This window comes from Gopherus evgoodei, chromosome 10 (genome assembly GCF_007399415.2).
Source record: "Gopherus evgoodei ecotype Sinaloan lineage chromosome 10, rGopEvg1_v1.p, whole genome shotgun sequence".
Lineage (NCBI taxonomy): Eukaryota > Metazoa > Chordata > Testudines > Testudinidae > Gopherus > Gopherus evgoodei.
The window spans coordinates 55,478,009-55,501,356 of NC_044331.1; the positions used below are offsets into that span (position 1 = coordinate 55,478,009).

At 54.7% G+C, this 23,348-nt stretch overlaps 1 protein-coding gene across 4 annotated transcripts in view; it reads right to left on the bottom strand.

Annotated features, from left to right (window-relative positions):
- Window positions 1-502: 502 nt before the first annotated feature.
- LOC115658901 (cytoplasmic phosphatidylinositol transfer protein 1-like) overlaps window positions 503-23,348 on the bottom strand; it is a 43,119-nt gene continuing 20,273 nt past the window's right edge. Inside the window, exons 4-11 of one of the 4 annotated variants that reach the window (XM_030578424.1) lie at window positions 17,444-17,532; window positions 15,549-15,556; window positions 14,654-14,725; window positions 12,643-12,738; window positions 11,973-12,128; window positions 11,048-11,111; window positions 6,697-6,815; window positions 4,947-5,035 (exon numbers count right to left, since the gene is read on the bottom strand). In XM_030578424.1, coding sequence (XP_030434284.1) covers window positions 6,733-6,815; window positions 11,048-11,111; window positions 11,973-12,128; window positions 12,643-12,738; window positions 14,654-14,725; window positions 15,549-15,556; window positions 17,444-17,532 — 568 coding nt within the window. In that variant the 3' untranslated portion in view covers window positions 4,947-5,035; window positions 6,697-6,732. Of the gene's footprint in view, window positions 5,036-6,696; window positions 6,816-11,047; window positions 11,112-11,972; window positions 12,129-12,642; window positions 12,739-14,653; window positions 14,726-15,548; window positions 15,557-17,443; window positions 17,533-23,348 lie in introns of all 4 variants that reach the window. The other 3 variants (XM_030578425.1, XM_030578423.1, XM_030578422.1) reach the window with 3 other exon arrangements.

Consider the following 23,348-nt stretch of genomic DNA (forward strand, 5'->3'; position numbering starts at 1 on the left):
GGTTTTTCATTAGACCCAGCCTGCAACCTCCTTGAGTACGGTTAGATCTACCCTCAATTAGCCTGCTGCTCTTATGTTGTCTTCTGCCTTGGTGACGCCAGAGGGCCACAGCCATGGGGGATGCTGGTGACTTCAATACACAGACAGGATCTATTCATGGCAGTGCTTACCTCAGCGAATGCAGCTCACTCTCTCGAATGGACCCATTGCTGTTGCAGCTAGGTGCCGTGTGCAGCATTGCAGAAGCATCCTTTCTGTCCACTAAAGAGCCATTTGCCCTTCCTCCATGGTGGTTGCCGTCCAGGGCCAGTGATGGCCATGCTCCTGAGCCATGGTGCATAGTGGGGGGGAGGGGGCGCACGGCTCAGGAGCAGGCTCATGGCCAGACACCCCTCTCTGCCACCCCTTTCCCTGCAGGTGACATACTCCCAGGAGGGGCGCAGAGCACGGACGGGAGAAGCAGCAGAGACAAAAAACCACACACGAGAAGCCAGTAGCAATGGCTTTATTTCTGAAAAGGGCTTCATTGTAAGAAAGGAAGCCAGCCCCTGCCCCCCCTTTAGCTGGCCCACACCAAAATGGCCTCTCACATGCGAGGAGCACGGGGCTGCAGGAACAAATTCGAGAAAAATATTTCACATTGCCTGCCTGGAACAGACAGATGGAGGTGCTGGTGTCACCAGGGCAAGCCTGCTTCCCTAGGCCCAGGCTGAGCCCCTGTGCATCCAGGGGGTGGCCTCAACAGTCTGCAGGGAATGCAGGGGTCGGGTGTCCCTGTCCTTCAAGAGCTGATTTAAGCCTCTCAGCAGGGAAGGTCTATGCTCCCCTCTCCCCACCCGGATCTGCTGAAAGGCAGTGCCCACTGCTACCAGCTCAGCGCACACCTGGCAGCCTGCACCCAGGGCTTCCCTCAGCCCACAGGTCACAGACTCACACTGCCCTGGCTGCCTACGGGGGAGGAGGGGAAGAGAAAGAAAGAAATCAGTGAGGATGTGAGAGGACGGGGCACAGAGGGAAGGGGGTAAGAGCAGTTGGGAGTTGGGCGGGGAGGGTAGGAAGCCAGATGAGCGGTGGGAAATGCTACATCATGACACTTGCATGCAAGATACATTCCCCCATACCCTATTGTGATGCAGACCCTCCCGTCTCACATTTGGGTTTTGTCTTCAGCAAATCCCTATTTACAGGCTGGCAGCTGCAGCCCTAGCCCCATTCAAAGTGCAGGGGGACAGAGAGGCAGGGGCTCTGCACACACACAACCCCTGGACTCAGAATGGGAATGGGGTGGAGGAATGGCGGGAGTGGCTCTTCGGCAGACACCCATGGCCAGGTGCTATTTATAAGAGAATGGCCCTTCAGCTTCAGCACTGGCCTCTGGCCACCATACATGATTTTTGGCACTTGCTCAGAGGGCACCAATCAAGAGCCAGTCTCCTGTGTGCTCCCTGCAGAGCCCCTGCCATTGCCAGCTGCTGCACACTTGCCCAGGTGGCACCTCAGGAAGCCAAGGCCCTGGGCCACCCACAAGAGACAGAACCCCAGCCCAGTGCCTCTGGGGACCAAAACTGAAGCAGCCCAAACACGTCCGCATTGGCTGCAGTGGGAACACACGCTTATGGCTACGTGAGGCCAGTGGTCCACACACCCACATGCTCACGCACACACTTTCCACGGGCACCAACACATAGCCCTGGAATTTGGCACAACGCATGAACCTGCGAGGGCTCACGATTAAAGACATGAAGCAGAGAAGTCCAGACTGGAATGTTGCATCCCGGCAGAACACAGACCAAATCCCAGCCGCACAAGGCCCTGAGACCCAGGAAGCACCAGACACATTATAAGGCTTAGTCCATACTACACAAAACTTGAGCGAGGTACATAAAACTCAGTGACACCAGAGGCGGCTTTGTAAAATCCATCCAATCAGGGACAATGATCTACCCCAGAGATGGACTCAGATCCTAAGGAGCAAGGCTCTGACTTGGAATTCTGGTCTTCAGTGTAAATCCGAGGGTGCAAAAATCTTGCCATGTGGCTTTGTGAGATTTCAGCTGATTCGTGGAAGTAGCAAATAGATCCCTCTCAATTCTGGATTTGATCCAGAACCCGAACCACACTCGGAGGATTCAAATCCAACTCCTCATCCTTGGGAAGGGTTTGAATTGGAGTCTCTGGGTCTAGCCCATCTCGAATATCCAACCTTCTATAGCACATATAAAAACACTTCCTTCCACTGCACATTCAGCGCTGCCAGGCAGTGAATGGATTTTCTACACAACTGCATCAGCCCTTTACACTCACCCATGGGGCGGACAAACCAGCCTAGATCAAATTAAAAATAAACGCAAACCTTCAGCTCAAACTCAACTTGTCCAAAATGCTTGGTTAATGTTCCCCATTTTCACATAGCTTCCAGGGGTGACAAAATGCCACGAGACCCTGTTCCCATCAAATCCCAGTCCAGTTTTGCAGACTCAAGACTTTGAGATAGTTTGTAGAAGGTTGGGAAAAATATCCAAACATGTGGGTGCCTCTCCAAACCCAGCCTCTTCCCATCATGTCCCAGTGCTTCTCAGCGGGTAACTATGGATCCCAAGCAAGAGCTAATCTACTCTTCCAGTGGCCTCATGTAAAACACTACAAGCTTGACCCTGCTTGCTGCTGAGGCCTCTACCCTCAACAGAAGGGGCACAGAGCTACAGCAGAGGTGCTCGGATCCTCACGGGATCAGGGACTTGTTCCTCAGGTTAGACCATCCCTGTCTCTGCAGCAGGCACATGCACTTTCTTGAAGCAGACACTGGCTATTTCATTTCCGCTGGTCTGGGATATGATTCATAGCATGGATAATTACAACCCAAACAGAGACCAGCCAGGAGGCCCTAGCAGAGGGGAAGTAGTTGGGGAGATTCCTGTTTAGGAATAAGTGCAATTCAACGTGTGCTTAGTATGGGCGGTTCAAAACCAGCCTTATGGCTGTGACGGCTGGTGGTAGACACCCCCGTTCCCAGAGTCTGCACATTTCCAGCATCCCTTGGGTCCTGCATGGCAGCTCCTGGGGCTCAGCTGGCAATAAGACCCTACTCCAGGAGGGAGCTGGATTAGCAAGAGGCAGTTTCAAGGCTGCTGAAGTCTGAGGTGACTGAGGCGCAGTTGGAACAGCTCAGCGGGGACAGCAGAAGCAGCAATGTGAAGAGCAGCAATTCAGGCTTCAGGGACCTGTCTACACTAGAGACAAAGGCTGAAGCTCCCCTCCCCATTCCTAACATTGAGGCATACCCACCGCTTAGCAACACCGGGGCCTGGCAAAGCCGGCTTGCTGTCTGCCAGCGCCAATGCACACCACAGCTGCTTTGAACTACTGACGGGGCAGAGGGTGGGGCCCTGAGTGTAAATGATAATCAGGCCTGTGTCACATAACCCCCTACTCAGAGCAGGTGTACAATCTGGTGGGGCCTTTTCTACACTGGGGCTCCTAACATAGCTAGTGCCAGAGAACCAGGGCTAGCAACAGGTAGGAAACTGTCCCTAGCGTAGACAAGGCCCCAGCCTGGCTCTTCACCAGTGCCATGAGAAATCTTGTTTGGCCGCAGGGGATTGTCCCCAAAGCAGTCTGAATAGGGCTGTCGGCAGCACCACCCTTCAGTCCAATACCTGGCTCTCCTATTTAGCCTGGGAAGGAAGCAGATGCCCTCACCATGGCTTTGCAGCTGGGAGGAGACTGTATAGTGAGGTTAGGTGGATGGTGGGGCCACTGTTTTACAGGGAAGCCAGGCGTGCAGCCAGAAATCATGGCAGGCGGCAGGGACATCAACTATAAGTCTCCAGGTCCCAGTGGGGACCAGAGGCAGCCAATGCCTGGCAGTTTTTATGGATATCGTAGATTCCACCTACAAGGAATCCTGATGCTAACAACTTCTGGTTAATAGTAGTGTTCGGCCAGCTGATCCTGCCCCCTGTAATGTTAATGGGATTCGCACACTGCCGATGGCCTGCTGCTTACTGACAGCTTGGCCACAGCTGCAGGCAGGTTTGCAGGGCAGCACAGGAAGGAAGCGCTGGGCTTGCAAGGTACCTTTCCATGCGCTCTCCAGGACATCTCCTGCCCTGGCACCGAGGACCCTGCTCAGCGTATCCCAACACTTCTTTCCCTAGCAGCAGCCCCGTACACCTGCCTCCCGCTCATTGGTAACTTCCAGATAATGGCAGCTAAGAGGTTGCTAATAAGCAGAATCCACTGTCGTTTCTAAGGTGCTTCCAACTTCCTTAGGGAGAGGTTGGCATGTTGGCTTCCTTCCCCATCCTGGCTCCAGCAGAGGGTGCTTGGAGGATCATCACCCCCCAGGACAGGTGAGGGGTGGCTGAGCAGCGCCGCCGAAATGGTTCAGTGCAGCGCATCTCCCTCAAGAAGTGGCGCCGATGTGCTGGCTGGACCAGGAGCTCTCCCTGAGTCGATGGCTGGCAAAACAGAGCCTGCACTGGAATGCTGAGAAGAGAGAGACGACCACAGGGGAGTAGGGAGACGGCAGCCTCAGGCCGTCTGTGACAGCAGGGAAGTTTGCAACCTCACAACGGGGCTTCCGCTGTCCGGCTCTGGAACCGATCTGGGATTTCTTTTATTTGGGAGGGAGGGAACGACATTCTGAAGGACAACTGTAGAGTTTAGGCAACTCAAGGCAGGTTAGGTGGATGGCGTTGTCCCCAAGTCATGGGGGGAAGGAATCGGGGCTCTGCGTCCATCCGATAGGCTTGGCCCAAGGGTAGCTATTACTCAGCACTGGCGCGCTCCCTCAGTGCTGGCAGTGTCAGCATTTCCGGAGCGGATTTCTTCCGGGCCCTGTCCTTGGGGGCGCTGAGAAATTCTGGGGGATCGCCGCTCAGTGGCGTGGAGGGGGCACTAGCAGGGGCGCTGTGAGTGGCTGAGGGCTGCCCCACCTCGCTGATGGAAATGGAGGGCGTTACCCTGCCGATGATCTCGTTGGTGGCTTCCTGAGTTTCCCTCTCATACTGGCGCACCTCGTCCATCGTCATCTCTGCCAAGAGCAAAGAGAAACAGAGTTCACAGGCCCGTCCCAGAGACAGCAGAGCGGGTGGCACCTCCTCCCTTTGCTCTCCGAGTGCCAGGCAAAAACCAGCTTCTGCCTCCACAGCCAGAGTAACTAAGGGTGGCCTCTTCCTCTTAAGCCTCTGTCAAGTTGAGGGCCAGCTGTCCCATAAACCTGGGTTTTCTGAGGATGGGGCTGCTCAAGGTGATTTCCACCATCTGTGGAACAATCTCAGAGGTCCCCAAACTGTGGGGCGCCCCCCCTAAGATTTGGGGGCACAGCTGGGGCCCGGGCCAGCCCCCACAGGGGGCAGGGCAGGAGCACTAGCCAGTTCTGCTTCTGGCCCTGGCTGCCAGCCCCATGCCCGCCCCCAGCTTTGCCTCAGCCTTGGCCCCCTTACCTCCCATGAAGCTGAGGGATGTGGGAGTGAGTCAACTCAGCCATGACCACCACAGGGCAGCTCCTGTACATGGCTGGATCTACAGAGCCAGCAGGTGAACAGACGTGCTTCTTGCCTCTTGGGCAAGCCAGCTGTGTCAAGTCCAGCAAACAGCCTGGACTACCTGCATACCTGTGCTATGGGCTGTGCCATGAGCCAGGGCCCGGTTTTCCATTCTGGGCTGTTAATTTGTGAGGGTCTAATACTGAAATAGCAGGGGACGTAGGTCAGGGCGAGGTGCTGTGGCACAGCTGTACTGGGGAAGCTGGCACAGCCTCTGCTCTGACCATCCTGCTGTCAGCCTCTGCCTCTTCCACGAGTATTAACTAAATACTCTCCTGATGGACCCAAATTAAGGGCTGGGCTGATCCAGATCCTCAGGAGGTACTGGGAAATCCAACTCATTCACCAAGAGCTCCCAGAGCTTCTAGTGCTCATTGGTCAAATTTCTATGACTGAATCCACTCAGCCCAGGAAAGCAAAGGACAAGGGGACCCAAGCAAGCAGCTCCAAAAAAGCAAGTGGCAGCGCTGCCCGCTCAGGATCCAGGACACCAGGGGGAGATGCCAATGGAAGAGACTGCATGAGCTGTGAATAGGAAACAGGACTCTGGTGCAGTTGTGAATGTGTCCCTCTGAAACCATCAGCTTCGGAAGGGAGTTGTGGGGGTGGAAGGGGCACCGTGTGTGAGAATAATCTCCAGGGAACTGGGGTGTAGATGTGTGCGTGCAATCTGCCCGGAGGTGAATACGTGTGTGTGTCCAATCTCCATGGGGCTGGGATGTGGGAAGAGAACTCTGTGCCTAGTTTGCCAGTGAGGAGCCCCCAGCAGAGCGGAAGGAAAACGCAGCCTGACCAAGACATGGCAGCGTAACCAAACACAGGAAAGGACAGTCTCACAGCCCCAAGCACCTGCTGCTCCCCTCCCCATGGCCGCTAGGTCTGAGCACTCCCTGCTTGCTGATGATCAGCTCTAAAGAGCGTTGGCACAGGAGAGGGCCTGCCAGGCCACCCAGCTCCAACTCCTCACCCCACGTTAGCAGTGGGGGCCCACAATAACACGCAGCTCTGCCCGAAAGCTGATTTCAGACTGACATCAGGGAAGGAGCTGCTCCCATGCCAAGCCCTACTGCACAGAGATGGGGCTGGGAGGAAACCTGAACAATGGCTGCAAGAACTGGAGAAAAAGAGAAACCAAAAAGGAACATACATACAAAGGAAAATCCAGGGTGGGGCGAGTGGGAAGCTAGGGGTCCTGGCTTCTGAACTTTTGGTTTGTGGCCACTTGCATCTGAGTCTCGAAGGCGCGAACCTCCTCCAGGGGCATGTCTGTAACATGCAGAGACCCTCTCACTGCTCGGTTAGCAAGAAGAGCACCTCCAGGGAACTCCTCACACATCCAGCCCAGGCGGGGCAATCGGGCCAGCTGGCCCAACAGCCAAGACACTTCTCAAGAAGGGCAACCCCAGACAGTCACAGAAGAATGCAGCTGGCTATCACTTGGCTCTCTATGCTGGTTGTAGCTACACACACACACAGGCACATGTACACACACACCTCATCACTTTAGAGTCCATTCTGGATGTGCACGTACACTCATGCACATACACACCCTTACCCATCACTTGTGTCTGCAGTTTGGATGTACACCTCTGCCGCCACACACAATGCATGTCTCCATTCTGAGTGTGCACACGCACACACACACACATCACTTGTGTCTCCAGAGTGTTTTTGCAGGCACCCCCCTTCCCCCATACCCATCACTTGTGTCTCCATACTGGATTCCCCCTCCTCCATCCTATTCAGAAACTGCTGCGCACTGCCCTGCCAGAAGATGCATGCTCTCCCCAGTGCAATATATCCCAATATGAACACACACACACACACACAAAAAATGCATTCAGGCGAGGGTCTGGCTGAAACAGACATAGCCAGACACCCTCTGCCACATGCCCTGCACCTGTGCTCTGTACACACAGCTTATAAAGCTTTGCTTGTAACGTGGCTGGGACCAAGGCGATGGTGGGAGTGATGAGACAGTCTCCAGCCCATGCATTTGTCACACTGGGATTCCAGTGGGGGCCATGTCACTGTCCCTTTTCCTAGCATCTCCATCAGGCTGGCCAACCTGCTCAGGCCAGGCTCCTCCTTAGCCAATGCCTCCCACCTCCTCCACCAGGAGCTCAGGCCATACACACACACAGAGTCTCGCTCTCTCTATGCGCGCGCGTGCGTGCGTGCACACACACACACACACACACAGTCTCTCTCTCCACTTGCTGCACGCTCAGGCATTCTCAGCCAGGCGCTCATGAAGAGGCATAACACAGAGAACCCAGCACAAAGCTAGTCACAGAAACAAACATGCACAGGACAGAAAGATATTTGGACAGACTTCAAAAGGCCGCCACCAGGAAAGTGGGGGAGGGGGGGGAAGAAAGACCCTCCCCTTTCAAGGCATCTGCTTCACAAACAGACACCCCTGTGCCCCCAAAGACCAGCCAATCCCATCCACATAATGGGATGCAGCTCCACTCCACATCGCCCTGCAGCCAAGCTAAACTTCCTTTGCTGAACTTTAGGCTGACCCCAGGAGGTGCCTAAGAGCCGTGAGTCTCAGGGAGCCCCAGGAGCCAGATGGATGGCAGCCCTGGAGGGTGCACAGGCGCTGAAGTCTAGCCTCTGCTGTGATCACCCAGACTGTGAGCTGAAGAGATGGTGCCCTGCACGGTCAGCAGAGTTCAGACCCAGTGAGAGCAGCAGACAGTTGTTAGTACTGTTACCCAGGAGACCGATCGGTAACCCAGCCCCGAAAGACTGAAGGGTAAGGAAAAGAAAGCACCAGCAAATTGCACAGCTATCGTTTCGCAAACTAGACCTCTCTGCTGAGCAGAGACCTTGAACCACTAGCTCTGGCCAGTTAAAGCATCATCTTCCAAGCCCAGTGCAAACACCAGCGACCTCTGAGGGGCCCAACACGCCCTCCCTCGCTGTGCAGTGGTGGAAAGGTTTCTCCAATCCCAGTCTCTCCCAGCAGGAGGCACTGTAGGGAATGGTGTGGGAGTACTGGCTGTAGGCAAACTCCCACATCCTCCAATCCCAGCATCTCCCAGCAGGAGGCACTGTAGGGAACGGTGTGGGAGTACTGGCTATAGGGGAACTCCCACATCCTCCAATCCCAGCCACTCCCAGCAGGAGGCACTGTAAGGAACGGTGTGGGAGTACTGGCTATAGGTGAACTCCCACATCCTCCAATCCCTGCCACTCCCAGTAGGAGGCACTGTAGGGAATGGTGCAGGAGTACTGGCTATAGGGGAACTCCCATGTCCTCCAATCCCAGCATCTCCCAGCAGGAGGCACTGTAGGGAACGGTGTGGGAGTACTGGCTATAGGTGAACTCCCACGTCCTCCAATCCCAGCCACTCCCAGCAAGAGCAGCTGTACAGAGCAGATAGGAGCTCTGACAGTGGGGTGATTTCCTTCTGCCGGACTTAACGTAGGAACGCCAGCTGCAGGACACTTCCATGTCCTTCAGTCTCACGCTCTCCTAGAAGCGGTCGTCATAGGCAACGGCCTAGCAGTGCTGGCTGGGTAAGCTCACGGCAAGGTCAGCCGCGCTCTCACCGAGTGGAAGTTCCTGTAGGGAATGGGGTAGGAGCTCTGGATAGAGATTTCCCATCTACTTCAGTCCTAACGTCTCTTCTGCTGGTGTCACAGCCACTGCTCCCTTCCTGCTTTGTGATCGCCTGGGTCATTCTGCTCCTGGGCTAGCCCTCCCCATCTCCTTACTGCGGGGGGTCTGCCCTCCCCTTCCTCACGGAGATCCCCTCGCGCCAACCTTGACCCCTGTCCCGACAGTGACACAATTTATCCAGCAGCATCCTCCATCTGCTCCCCGAAGAGAGCACCCTGCAGAGAGCCCTTTCTGGGACCCCCTCTCTGGCCAACTTGGATTGTGCCTGGCCTCCAGGCAAGCAGTGACTGTCCACAGGGCAGATGCCCCAGGAGGCAGTGACAGGAACAGCTTCTTCTGCAAATCCCAAGAAGAGGGGGGTGCCGGCAGGCCCAGAGAAAAGGGAAGATCTTACTGGGTCTGGCTGCATGTGCTGGCTGTGGACCCCTCTCTGGCAGGATTCCCTGGGAGTTTCCAAGAGAACTGGGGAGATGGGCTGGCTCAGCTAACTCAGAACCACTGGGTTGTTTCCCTTCTCAATACCTCTTCCCCTATGGAGCACCAGGGGGCAGTAAAGCCCAGCACTAGCATTGTTATGCTCCCTCCATGCCCTATCTGTCTGTCCAGACACAGCCTTCCCCTGGCTCCATCCCCCTGACTCAGTCATGCTGCCTGCACTCCCAGCGTGAACAGCTTTCTGCTTCAGGCACTGGCTTCTCTGCAGCCAGGCCTGCCCAGGCGATGCCCTGAGCTGGGCGTCAAAGCCCATAATGCTTTCAGCACTGGGGCTGGAACACAGTTGTGTCTCTGCCAGCCCCGCTGAAGAGCAGCTCTCGGGTGTCAACCCACAGCTCCATCCCGGATGTAGCCACAGCCCGAAACAGCTTGCAGGCTGGCTGAGGAAGCAGACCGGGGGCTCCAGAGTCTTCTGGCTGGGAGCAGAGGTTATTCCTGATCCTAGTGGGGCACGTCTCCTGCTGGCCCACTCCAGTACCCCGAACATAACGCCACCACAGGTTTGCCCCCAGCACTGCGTGGCTGTCACTAGCTGGACATGCGTGAAGGACGGGGAGGAGGGGCAGCGGAGAGCAGTGCAGCTGTGCCAGCCAGGGTGGGACTGGAGGGGAGGTGAAGGTGTGGGGGGCTCAGAAGCTGAGTCAGCGAAATGAAAAGCCCCAGCAACAGTGAGACTCAGAGGTAAAGCCAGGAAATGGGGATATCAGCTCAGGGGGTGGGGGATGGGGAGTTAGTCGGGTTAGCAAAGGGGACAGGACTCTGCCCCTTTGAGATGATCTCTAAAGCATTTCAACAGTCACTGACACCCTGAGCGGGGTGGGGGATCTCCTTGTCTCTGCTTCCCGGCCCACAGCAGCAACACTTCACAATCTACAGGGCCACGGTCAGCCCTGGAGGAAGTGCCAACCTTCCATGGGGCATGAGACGGGTCACATGCCTTTATCAGTGGGAGGGACTGACCCCCAGCACAGCGCTGGCAGTGACTCTGCCATGGGCAGCTCTGCTCCCAGTACCAGGAGAGTGTTCACGCTGGCGCTTTGCCTGCATTAGATGGAGACAGAGGGACTGTAAGGGCAGGAGCTGACTCCATGCTCCCCCAGGCCTGGGGAGAGTGGGTTTGCCTTGGGAAGGGACGAGCATTCTGATGGCTGGGCTCCATGTTCCAATGTGAACGACCTCTTTCACTGTGGCAGGGAGAGGCTGCTGGGAAACTCTGGCACTGTAGCCCAGCCCAGACACAGGGCAAGGACCAGGGTTGGGGGGTGAAAGGGAGGGGTGTCCCCAGGGACCCTGGCAGGAGGCTCCTGCAGCTCCACTGCACATTGAGTTTCATCTACCGCCATAGCAATATTGCCGCAGGCTCACTCACCGCACCACTCGTCTATCCAGGCGAAGGCCTGCCGGTGTCCTATCAACAGGATGTCCCGGATCACCTGCAACCACAGCAGAGTTGTATCCTAGCAGGCACTGCCAGGGTTCCCCTAACCTCAGATCCCTCTGCTCTGAGTCTTGAGTCCGCCCTGCCAAAGGTGGGCAGAGTCCTGGAACAGACTGCTTTGAATTAGCCCCGAAAGCTCCTCATGGCAGAGAGCAGGTGGCCCCTCCAGAGAGAAGAAGTAGGGTCTGTCATGCTGAGCTCCTGCACTCAGCAGCAAGAGCCCATGCCTCCTCTCAGTGTGCAGGGCTGGGGCAACAGCCAGCATCCAGATACAATATGATACATGGTAAGAAATCTGCAACCATGCAGGACTTCACAGCTGTCAATGGGCTGCGCAGCCCATGTCCACCTGGAACATAACTGCAACAGTGGGGACAAGACTCCCGCTCTCCTGCACCAAAAGCACAGGTCACTTGAGCTCAAGGAGAATCTCCAGTAAGGGTTAGCAGTACAGGGGCTATGACACACAATTGAGAGGTTCCAGTTCCATCTCGTAGAGGGCAGTGGTACATCTGTATGTATGCTTGTGTGTATACACTCACACACAGGTACGCACACTCATTATTTAACCAGCTCATTAAAACATAGCCACAGCCAGCAGGGTCTACTTATAATCCCAGATCAGGTGCTAACGACTGCAGGGTTCTCAAGTCCTCACATGGGTTGGGCATGTGCTCAGCTAGGTCTGGAGCTGTGTGGGCCTGATCCCGCCTTGTCAGACAGAGTCCCTGGCTGGAACATGGAAACGCTGGGATCTTGCTGCCTCTCCCCCCGCAGCGCCTGGGGACCCAGCGACCTTGTCTCATTGGAGGGGCAGAAGCACCCCGCCCACAATGCCAGACGACCATGCACTCACCTTGTGGACAAACTGCTCCACTCGTGTCTGCAGTCCCCACACCTCGAACTTGACCGTGACCAGTTTGTAGGAGCACATGATGGGTTTGGTATGCTCCTGCCAGCCTTCTCTCAAGGGCCCCCGGCCCGTCTTCACCGAGCTGAAGTACCGTAGGTCCTGCCGTGGAGAGGGACAGAACGGAGTGGCTCAGCATGCCAAGTCTGGATGCCAATCACAACTAGAAAGGAACTAGTCCAACCCCATGGCCTGTGGGTGTTTCAATGCTCTATTTCATTCCAGCCCCAGAGCTGGTCTCCTCCCAACTTAGAACAGCTCATGGGTTAATAGTGGTGGTCAAGAACATCTGGCCCAGGCTTCACTAATACTGGACCTTTCAGCTGAGGATGGGTGGATTTGAATGTATGAATGTGGATAGGCAGGGACAGGCAGAGGCTGGGTGAGAGGGCCGAGGGGGCCAGAGCAGGCCAGGAGGTGCAGGAGCAGGTTTGTAGAGGAATAGGTCCACGGCTGAGCAGGCAGGTGTGGGCACAGGAGTAGGCTGGTGGTTGGTGTGAGGCCTTGTAGGTGTGTGTTCGGAGCAGTGCCTAGGGTAGGAGGGAGCATAAGTATGTGCTGGCAACACCTACGCACAGCCTGCTCACTCCCTGTTCTCCTCCTGGGCTGGCATTACCTCTGGGCTCTGATAATAGCGCTCAGGAATCTCGTCAAAGGCGATGTCCAGGAAGGTGACCTCATGATCGCCCAGGACTTTGTCACTGAGGAAGATCTAGGGGTGAAAGGGAGAGGGTAAGAAACACACCCTCTTCAGCTGGTCCTGAGCACCCACCCGCACCCACCCGGTGCCAACACGTTAGCACGGAAATGGGCCCTAGAACTAGCTTTGTGATGGGCAAGAGCCATTCCCAGCTGGGAGAGCTCCTGAAAGCTCCTTGAAGATGACTGGAGAATGGTTAGCATGACCCTAATTTTTAGAAAAGGCTCCAGGGCGATCCTGGCAATTACAGGCTAGTAAGTCTAACTTCAGTACCAGGAAAGTGGTTGAAATTATAGTAAAGAACAGAATTATCAGATACATAAACAAACACGATTTGTTGGGGAGAAGTCAACATGGCTTGTGTAAAGGAAAATCATGCCTCATCAGTCTATTAGAATTCTTTGTAGAAGTCAACAAACATGTGGACAAGGACCCTCACTAAAGGCTCTTAAGCAAAGCAAACAGTCATGGCATAAGAGGGAAGGTCCTCTCATGGATTGGTAACTAGTTAACAGATAGGACACAAATTGTCGGACTATATGGTCAGTTTTCAGAAAGGAGAGAGGTAAATAGCGGTCCTTCCCAGAGAGCTGTACTGGGACCAGTGCTGTTCGACATATTCATAAATGGTTTGAAAAAAGGGGTAATCAGTGAGGTGGCAAAATTTGTAGACGATACAAAATTACTCAGGATAGTTAAGTCCAAAGCAGACTGGAAAGAGTTACAAAGGAATCTCACAAAACTGGGTGACTGGGCAACTAAATGGCAGATGAAATTCAATGTTGATAAATGCAAAGTAATGTACATTGGAAAACATAATCCCAACTACACATACAGAATGATGGGGTCTAAATTAACTATTACCACTCAAGACAGAGATCTTGGAGTCATTGCGGATAGTTCTCTGAAAATATCTACTCAAGGTGCAGCAGCAGCCAAAAAAGCGAACAGAATGTTAGGAACCATTAGGAAAGGGATACATAATAAGAGAGAAAATATGATAATGCCACTATAGAAATCTATGGTATGTCCACATCCTGAATAGTGTGGGCAGTTCTGGTTACCTCCATCTCAAAAAAGAAAACAAAACACCCTTAGAATTGGAGAAGGTACAGACAGAGAAGGCAAACAAAGAGGATCAAGGGCATGGAACAGCTTCTGTATGAGGAGAGATTAAAAAGACTGTGAAAAGAGATGACTAAGGGGATATGATCGCGGTCTATAAAATCACGACTGGGGTGAAGAAAGTGAACAAGGAAGTGTTATTTACTCCTTCCCATAACACAAGAACCAAAGGTCACCCAATGAAATGAATAGGCAGCACTTTAAAACAAACTAAAAGGAAGTACTTCGCACAACACACAGTCAGCCTGTGGAACTTGCCAGGGGATGTTCTGAAGGTCAAAACTATAACAGGATTTGACAAACTTGTTCTCCGAAGCACCTGCATTGGCCACTGTCGGAGGACAGGAGCCTGAGCTAGATGGACCATTGGTCTGACCCAGCATGGCCGTTCTTATGTTCAGGCTCACTCCGAAGAGACGCTGCCAACAGAGTGATGCCTGGAGTCTGAGCGATGTCCTCAGTCATTTGTGGCACATCCACACCGGCCCCAGGGAGCCTGCTGCCTAGGCAACTGGATTGGAGGCTCTGGCCTCCTCTAGGAGATGCTGCATGCTCCCTGGGCATACACGGGAGCCCACACACACCTAGTGGAAGGGGGTCATTGGAGTGGTGCGGGGCTGCATACCACTGCCCCATGCAATAGGGGAAAGGAGCCCAACAGCCTCACCCCACAGCGTCCCCTTCAGCACCCCAGCTGGAGGCACTGGGCGGGTCTGGGTTAGGAATGGTTGGTTCCAGTGGAGTTCAGCAAATATGGTGGTGGAGTGGTAGAGCATGTGGGGTGTGTGTTGGAGCCACTTACATTCGCGTTGTCTCCACAGTTATCCTCGTACTTGGTCTCAATGTAAATGGAGAACTTTGGCAGGAAGGAGCACTGCAGAGAGAGGGTGAGGCCATTACGAGCCAGCCTGGAGAACATCACTCAATGCTAGCTAGACCAGCGCAGGGTCAAGTCCTCCTCCCCAGTGAGCCCCATGTCAGATCCACTTATCATCAGAGGCTCTCATCAGACTGCTGGTCGGGGCAATTCCCAGGGCACTAAAGCGCCCTATCTACCCAGGCGCAGCAGTGCCAGTGCTCCCCACGCTGCCCAGCTCATTGGCCTGCTTGTGTCTGACCTGGAGGGAGCCAGTCTAGCAAGGGGAGGGTTAGCGCAGTCTCCTGAGCCGTGGGAGTGAATGATGGCCAGGCAGGAGGGGAGCTAGGACGGCATGCGTGTGACGGCAGTGGGGTGCAAAGGGAGTAGATGTCAGTGAGTGGCAAGATACACCTTGTGACAGTGTACAGGCCCCACCCAGTGTCTGTCAGGGAAGGGGTTAACCCTCTCCCTCAGGCTGGAGGCAGAACCACCCTGAGTTGCCCTCAGGACAGGGATTGGCAAGGTGGTGGGGCGGGGCCAGCCATGGGGCCATCTACCCCAGGCGCACTGTAAGCATGATGGATGGAGAAAGGGAGCAGTGGGGGCTTAGTCTAGCAGTACAAGAGGGGCTGGTGCTTTTCCCTCTGAGCTGCTAGTCAGGAAAATAATGGGGCTGCTCTAAATTCGCTCTCCTGCACGCACATCCCCCACACCTCAGTCATGCCTAGCAGCCCCCTATCTACCCAGGCGCAGCAGAGCCAGTGCTCCCCACAGCAGCTCCAGTGGCGAGCCCAGCATGGGTACTGGGAATGGTATAATGGCAGGTGCCTGTTCTTACCGTGTACTCTGCACCGACAGCATGGTGATCGCAGGAGAGCAGGGCACCGGGGAGAGAGACGAGAGAGGTGAGACCGAGGAACGGCTGCTGGGTCTTCATGCACCCAAGTGTCACTTTGTGACAGTCCAGCCAAACAATGAGACAGCTCCCCAAGCAGGGGAGGAGGGCACCCCTGCTGCCACTCCCCATGCCAGCAGAGTTACTGCAGGGAGGAGGGCGGCCTGTGGGGGATCTGTCCAAGCGAACAGACTGTGCCAGAGCTGGGATTCAAACATGGGGCTCCTGGCTCCCAGCACTGTGCTCAGACCACTGGGAAACACTGCTTCACTCAGTGACACAAGGTGTGATGAGCTGATCCTCCCTAGAGGGGAGTTTGGCTCCATCAGAACAGCACAATGCAAGGGAAGGGAAGGAGAGAGCAGCTTTTCTCTTCAGGCCTAGAAACAAACCCCACTCCCCGAGGGGAGACCCCCAGTCCTACTGGAAAGATCCCTGCTCCCCGGGGTGAAGGACCTCCTAATCCCACCAGAGAGACTCTCCTACTCCTGGAGCAAAGGACCCTTAACCCAGCTAGAGAGACCCCCTGCTCCCTGGGCAAAGGACCCCCACCCCACCAGAGAGATCCCCAGCTTCTGGAGCGGAGTCCCCACTGCCGATACTGAGAGTTGTCAAACCCACTAAAACCCCCATAAAATTGACCTAAGATTCCTGAGTTTCAAAAATCAAGGATAATTGGCTGGCAATGATGAATGGGGCTGGGTTTCAGCATGTCCCTTTTTGCCTTACCCCTGTGTGGGAACCACTCCCTCCCATTTGTGAGATCACTGATGGGTGAAAATACCACCTCAGATGCACACTCAACGTGCTGCTGGGAGGTGAACCCACTTGCTCTGTGTGGAGGGGGGAAATTCAGACCCAATGTCTGTGGGCAGAGAACACAGATGCCGCTGGCACTCAGCACTGCTAGGGGCCTGACTGGCTGGATTCCCCTCCATGCCGTTCTAGAGCAGATAATGGTCCAGCATTTCCAGTAAACGAGCCTGTATTTTGCTCAGGGAAGTATCTGAGGTGAAGCTGGCTGGGCTACAGAGGGGGCACCACCATGAACAGGCAGTGCCACGCCCTGAATGGGGACCGGGCTCTGTTATACTGTGCAGAATCCTACAACTGGGGCATGGGGATCCCTGGCCACACAGCTGGATGCTGGAATGGCTCCATCCAAAGGCTGCAAGTGCTGCTGTGCAGGATTCTGCCTGGCATTCCAAGCCTTGTCCCTTTCAGCAGGGGAAGAGCGCCCCCTGTGGAGGGCTCAGGCAGCCGCTGGCAAACCAGGGCAGCGAGGACCCTGCGTGAGGTCCCACATTCATCTACTCTGGCTGAGGACTCACTCCCTGCACTCCTACCTCTGCCTCAGGCCGTGGATCTGCAGCTGCCGGGCAGGACTCTTTGTGCTCTGCAGCATGTGAGGGGAGCTGGCAGCAGCCCAGCCATGGGATGGCTCAAGCAAGGCTCAGTCCTGCAGTGGAGATGGGACCAAGGCACAGCTAACACATGGTCTAGGCCTGTCCATGCTGCAACACAAAGCCCTGGTGTGTGTGTGGGGGGTCCCCCAACCTGGTATGAGGGACGTTGAATCTCTGCCTCAGGAGGCCAGAGGGTGTGGGGAAAATTGCTTTGTAGTTCCTGATGTGCCCAACAATGGGAGGGTCTGGGCCTGGGCCCGCTGTCCCCTGTGCCAGTGTGAGTCGGGAGTCACTCCCCTGCCAGACCGGTGCCGGTGGCAGAAGCAGCTGTGGTGGGAAGGGCTGGAGGATGGGGAGGAGGAGAAGAATGGTGCCTCTCCGCATGCCCAAAGAGCAGTGGCTGAGTGGGGGGCAGGGCTGGGGGCCTCTTACCCGTAATGGTGTAGGGGTAATAGTTCCAGGCCTTCTCTGTGATGTAGAATATCCGGGGGGTCACCGCACGGGCCCAGCTGGGCAGCTTGCTGCAGGGAGGGGAAGAGCAGAAAAGAGCGGGGGGCTCTCGTTAGCGCTCACACCTCGGCTGGTTTTCGGCCCTCTGGCTTGACAGCCCTGGGCTGAACTCCTCCGTTCACCCCTGCAGCAGGTTCAGCACAATCCCTGCCAATGCGCCTCAGCGCTGACCTGCAGGGGCCACTCTCTGGGGGAGAGAGGGGCTGCATCCTCCCTGTGGGACCCAGCTAGCCTTCACCGCCCTGGGCCCACGCTTCAGCTTCTGACACCTTTCCAGCCCTATAGCCCCCTAACCAGCCAGTGGCTTCCCAGCTCCATACGCACCGAGCTCGGCGACACTGTGCTTCCCAGCTGTCTCCCCCTCCCCAGTGGGTCCACTGCCATGCTCCCCAGCCTGCCTGCATCCTTCCAACTCCATCCTCCAACCCCCTGCAGCCCCACGCCCTCCCAAGGCATCCACCTGGGCCCAGCCTCCCACGCATTCCTCCCTCTCCAGGGAACACAGGGTCGGTTCCTGCTCCCACCAAAGCAAAGGCAGCCGAGCCCTTGATTTCAAGGGGAGCCAGCTCAGGCCCCTGGCTCCCTACGACTGCTTTTGCCAAGTGTTATCCCTCAGGCATTGGAAGCGCAGGCCCCACAGGGTCGGGGCAAGGGATGCAACGTATGTGCGCACTCGGGGGGACATGACTGTCGCTGGGCTGGGCAAGGAGCTTCTGCTTACAGGCAGAGCTGCAGCAGCTGGGGTTGGAAATGAACAGTCTGCTCATGCCAGCTTGCCGTGACTGCCACTCCTTGCCCATTGGAGGGGAGCTGGAGGGCGGGAGGGAGAGATGAGGTGTGGTTTGATTAATTTTCAGCCTCTATAAATAGCATCCCCAAGAGGGGAATCGTGAGCGCCTTGGCTAAAAATACCCTGTCTAGCACCGGCAGCTCCCTCTGTGGGTAAGCAGCCAATTAATGTGCTGCAAGGAGATGTCTCACACAGCCAAGCTGTCCATCACCTCCTTCTGTCTATGGAGGGGGCCAGGGCACAATGCCAGATCACAGGCATCAGCGCTCTTCTCCAATCTATTTGCAATTGCTTACAGATCAGCAAGGTGAAAGCCAGAGGTTGTGCTGCAGCAAATGGAAGAGAAAACCAAGGATGGGAAAGAGACAAAAGCTAGGGGACGGGGCAGTGAGAGTGAGCGTCAGTGAAACACAGAGACAAAGGCCCACTCAGCTAACCTGGACCAAGCACCCCGGTATCAGACAGCTTAGCACTGTAGTGCTGGCAGAACCCATCAGAGTCCTTGCAATGGGGCTAAAGCCACGGACAGCCCTGGGTCTCAGCTTGGTTAAAGAGCCCTGTCTACACTACAGTTTGCAGTGGTCAGGTAATTGGGTTCTCCAACTCAGCTGTAGGGAAGCCCTGAGAAAGACAGACAGAGAATCCTGGAGCAACCCTAGGACTCTGCGCCCATAAAATCCTTTGGTGACTGCTGGAGTCCCTGCAGTCCCTCTATGGGTCTGGCACGGCCACTGGAGTCAATGCAAGCTCTGCACATGGCAAGATCAGGCTGTGGGGTTGCAAAAAGCCAGACACACAGATCTTTAGTGTGTTGCATTGCCACTGGGTGGGAGGACAGGCTCTGCCTTCCTTGGCTGTCTCAGTAGAGTCCATTTTTCTCTCCTGCTTCATCAAATGCCAAAAGGCTTGGGCCAACGTTTTCAGAGTTGGGCACCTCAAATTCAGCTTCTAAATCCATGTTCAGGCACCTAAACAAGTGCTGCCTGCACAGCGGTGCCCAGCCACTGCACCTTCCATTTCCCTGCAAGAGCTCAGCACCTCTGTAAATTGGATCACTTATCTAGGCACCTACAGTCCCCGTTCTGCAAATGCCGGTGAAGAGTCCCACTGCTTTCCAAGGGACTGGAGGGGAGTCTGGATAGGTGGGTCCCTTTTGCGGAACTGAGGCCTGTATATGGTAATGTTAGTCACTCAACTTTGGAAATTGGGGCATAACTGACTAGCCCAAACAGTGACACTGAGGCAAGGTGGGAAGAAAACTCAGCTCTCCTGCCCTCCCAGTTCCAAGTGTCGTGGGTTGGGTTAAACCTTCAAATTGTCAGGTATGAGCATGCCCTCCACCACCCCTCATTTAAGACAGCTGTAAGAGACAGTTAAGCAGACCCCCTAAGAGAAAAGGGGTACGAGAACCCACCCAGAGGTCCACAGGGTGTTGCCTTGGGGGCGGAGTGTGTGTGAGGGAGAGAGAGAGAGACTAATAAGAAGGGGCAAAAGACACACACAGCCTGGAGGTGTGGGGCTATAAGCAAAGATACAAGCTTCTGTTCTTTTGGCTCCTCCTGCATTCAGGGAAACAGGAGTTGGTATGTTCCTTGGAAACAAACAAGATTGACTCAACGGTACCAGACTCCATCACCAATTTCTCCTCCCAACTGGAAAAGCCTATGAGAGCCAAATTCCGGCTACCCTCAGGTCAAAAAAGGGAACACAAGCTTGAAGCAGATTCTCTCTCCCCACCCTACCAGAATGAGAACCTGAAAATGAAACTGACCAGATACAGAAGCTATACTGACGAACCCAGTTCCCAGCTCCTGCAGAGTGGTGCAGGAAGTGAACAGCCAATGCCAGTGATGACAGGCACATAAGATTTTTAAAGCTCTTTCCATTCTAATCACCATTGTTAATAATTCAGTAAGGAGCTACTTTAAAATACAAGTGCTGGCCCTGAAAACCTTGCCACTGTTACCTTAGATAAATAGTGGCAGAGTTATTTCCTTGTAGGTCCCCATATGAGTCACAGGGAATAGCTTGAATACTGCAAATATTGAGCTGATCTATCGGCAAGTACTTATTTAGCTCTCCAAGGCCATTGGCAAAGCTCTGTGACTCTAACCTGCTCGGGTGCTTTTAGTAGCAGGTATTTTGCAGCAGGGCCACAGCAACAGTCGCTGGAGTAGGTGGCAGCACTGAGCTCATAGCAAGCTGTTTGCATTTTTCATCCTGGAGCGGCCCCCCCAGAGCCACTTCCTATCTCAGCAATAAGGGCTCAGAGAAAGAGAGAATGCAACGCTCTCTGGAGTCAGGGGCAGACTGACACCTGACCAGAACAGGGGAAGTCATGTTCAGCCCCCAGGAAGGCTCATGACTAAATGCAAACTGAAGGGAGCGCTAGGTGGGTGCAGGCCAGATGGAAATTGCTCCATGTGGCAGGCTCAGGTATAAGGAGTAAGCTGATTCCTGTGCTGCTAGACAGCATGCATCCAGCGTGGGGGTTGGCTGAAATGTCAGCTACTGGCTACTGCCAGAAGTCAGACACCAGGAAAGATGGACTAACAGTCTGATCAGGTATATGGCCCCAGCACCCGGCCAGGGTTTGAAATGGATTTCTAACCAGAAGGCATTTAGACTTTGCGGGGCAGGGAGCTTGCCTCCTGACAGCTTTGTCGTCATCATTTAGCTTGTGCAAGCAGGACAGAAGCCTTCACACTGGGGTAATCCCTGCACAACCCCCTCCTAACAAGCAATGCCTTCCTCACAGGGCTGTAGTCTGACTTCCAAACCCTGAGGCGGCCTGGGGCCTTCTCCCTAGAGCTCTCTACGGAGCATCAGTTGACTGACATGGTTTTCTTTCTTGGGCAGGGCTGCTAGACAGAGCCTCTGCTTCTTCCAGACTCACTGGATCTTTGGGGCAAAAGGTTAAGAGGTGTGGGGATGGAAAGGGGGTCATAAAACAGTCTTGACCTCCTTCTTTGCCATAGGGGGTATGATACAGACCTACCCAGGCAGGTATATTACCCCATCTTCTCCGTGTTTCACTGGAAGGGGATGAAAGCTAAGAACTAGCTGATTGTCATGGTTACTGCAGGGGGGTTGAACAGGACTAATAGGTTAAGAGAGATGCAAAATGTAGACTATTAGGTTGCAAAGTGAGTCTTGTCTCCTGCGCTGAGGTGGGGTCTCAGGCGGAGGACAATGGAGATCCCTCCAGGAAGACAGCAATGTATTTACTGTGGCCCAGGTGGAGACTTGGGCATTTACAAAAACAAAGGAACTGCAGAAGGATTCTCTGAAGAGGTGGGGCCCTGGGCTAAGAGACAATAGTCTGTGATTATAGAGGAGCAGAAGAATTGGTGGTGGATGAGCTGTTACAGAGAAGAAATTCTGCCAGAGGGGGAGTCTTATGAAAGGTGGATTCCAACTTTCTGAACTGGACAAGCATTGCAACGACTAACAATTGGGTGAAAAATACCTTAGATGGGAAAGTAACCTGGGAATAAATACAGGCTATTGAGTGGGGTTCATGTATCTCTCTACTTGTAACCTTTCATTTCCAACCCCTTTGATTTGCTTTTATTTGAATCTCTGTCTCCAGCTCTGTTTGGTTTTACTGTAGACTGGCTAGGGGCCTTGAGCAAACTTTGCGAAGGTGAAACCCATAAACGGGGGAATCCTGCTTCCATGGAGGCAGCGGTTCGGTGCACACTGCAGGAGTCCAGAAGACAAGGGACTGGGCACTCACGTGTAACCCAGTGAGGTGTGTCCATTGCTAGCACACAGGATGGGAGAGTGCAGCTCCTGGAGCCCAGAGTGGAACGCTAGTGTTGCCAGCAGCCAGTGACTGAAGATGGACTGAGTTTCCCCCCACCTGGTGGGGACAGACAGGGCTCCCTCCCTGGAAGCAGATGGTAGTTATTCACTCTGGACCCCTTAGGAAATGTGTTCTCAACTGCAACCATTGGCCCCGCCATCACTAACTATGGGGATGACTTCTGCCTCCTGACCCCCTCCACCTCGAGGAGGCTCTGGAGTTGGGAAGGCAGTGACCTACCTGGGGACTCGTTAAAGATGGGGCAAGCAGCCACCCAGCAACCCAGAGGGCCTTGGAGAGGAGGACTGGGAGCAATGGGGTTCCAGATGTCACCCCTGGGTGACTCAGAGAGTCTGGGGATGAGATCACCTGGAACAGAATGACTGGGGTTAGGGATTGACACGACCATGGGGGGGAGCAGGGGGTTCTTAGATGGCTGAGTTCTTTGAATGTGCAGGGATGGGCCACTGCCAACCCCTGTGAACAGAGTTTAGTAATCCTCAGGGACAAGCCCCTGCAATTTCCATCCTGCCCTAGTAATCCTCAGGGACAAGCCCCTGCAATTTCCATCCTGCCCTGCTCATGGTACCCATTTGCTGCCAGGTTCTGTAAACTGACGGTAGGTGCTCTGGGAAGATTTATACAATAGCGTGATCTAGTGCTCAGAGCTCAGACTCCTGGGGTCTATTGCTAGTGCTGCCTTTGACCCGCTTGGTAGCTTTGGGCATGTCACTTCCCTGCTCTCTCCACATGCGGGGTAGGGACAAGGAGAGTGACCCACTGCGAGGTTCCGCTCATGTTAGCAAAGCGTCTAGATGCTCAGATGAGAGCTCTCCAAGAGCAAAGCACACCTGACCTGCAGCATCCATAGCCCCTATTGGCTTCCCTGAGCCACCTGAGTGCCCAGCACAGCTCTCCTCATGCTGCCCCAATGCAGCCGCCGTTCGCCTGAAGGAATTCATTAGGATTCAGACACCTGGAGGCCGCTACCAAATGAGGGCCAGTAAATTAGGGAGACTCCTGGCCCAGCTGCTGCTTCTCAAGATGCAGAGCTGAAGTAGCCTTTTCTGGGATCGGGGAAGCTATTAATCCATCGTATTCAAGGATCACTCAAAAGGAGGCTCAGAAGTGGACATGCGGGCTGGAGTAGGAATCAAAGCTGAGCTGGAGTAAAGGGGATATTGACGGACATGCTCCTCCTACTGGCAAGTGGGAACATTCATCTGTGG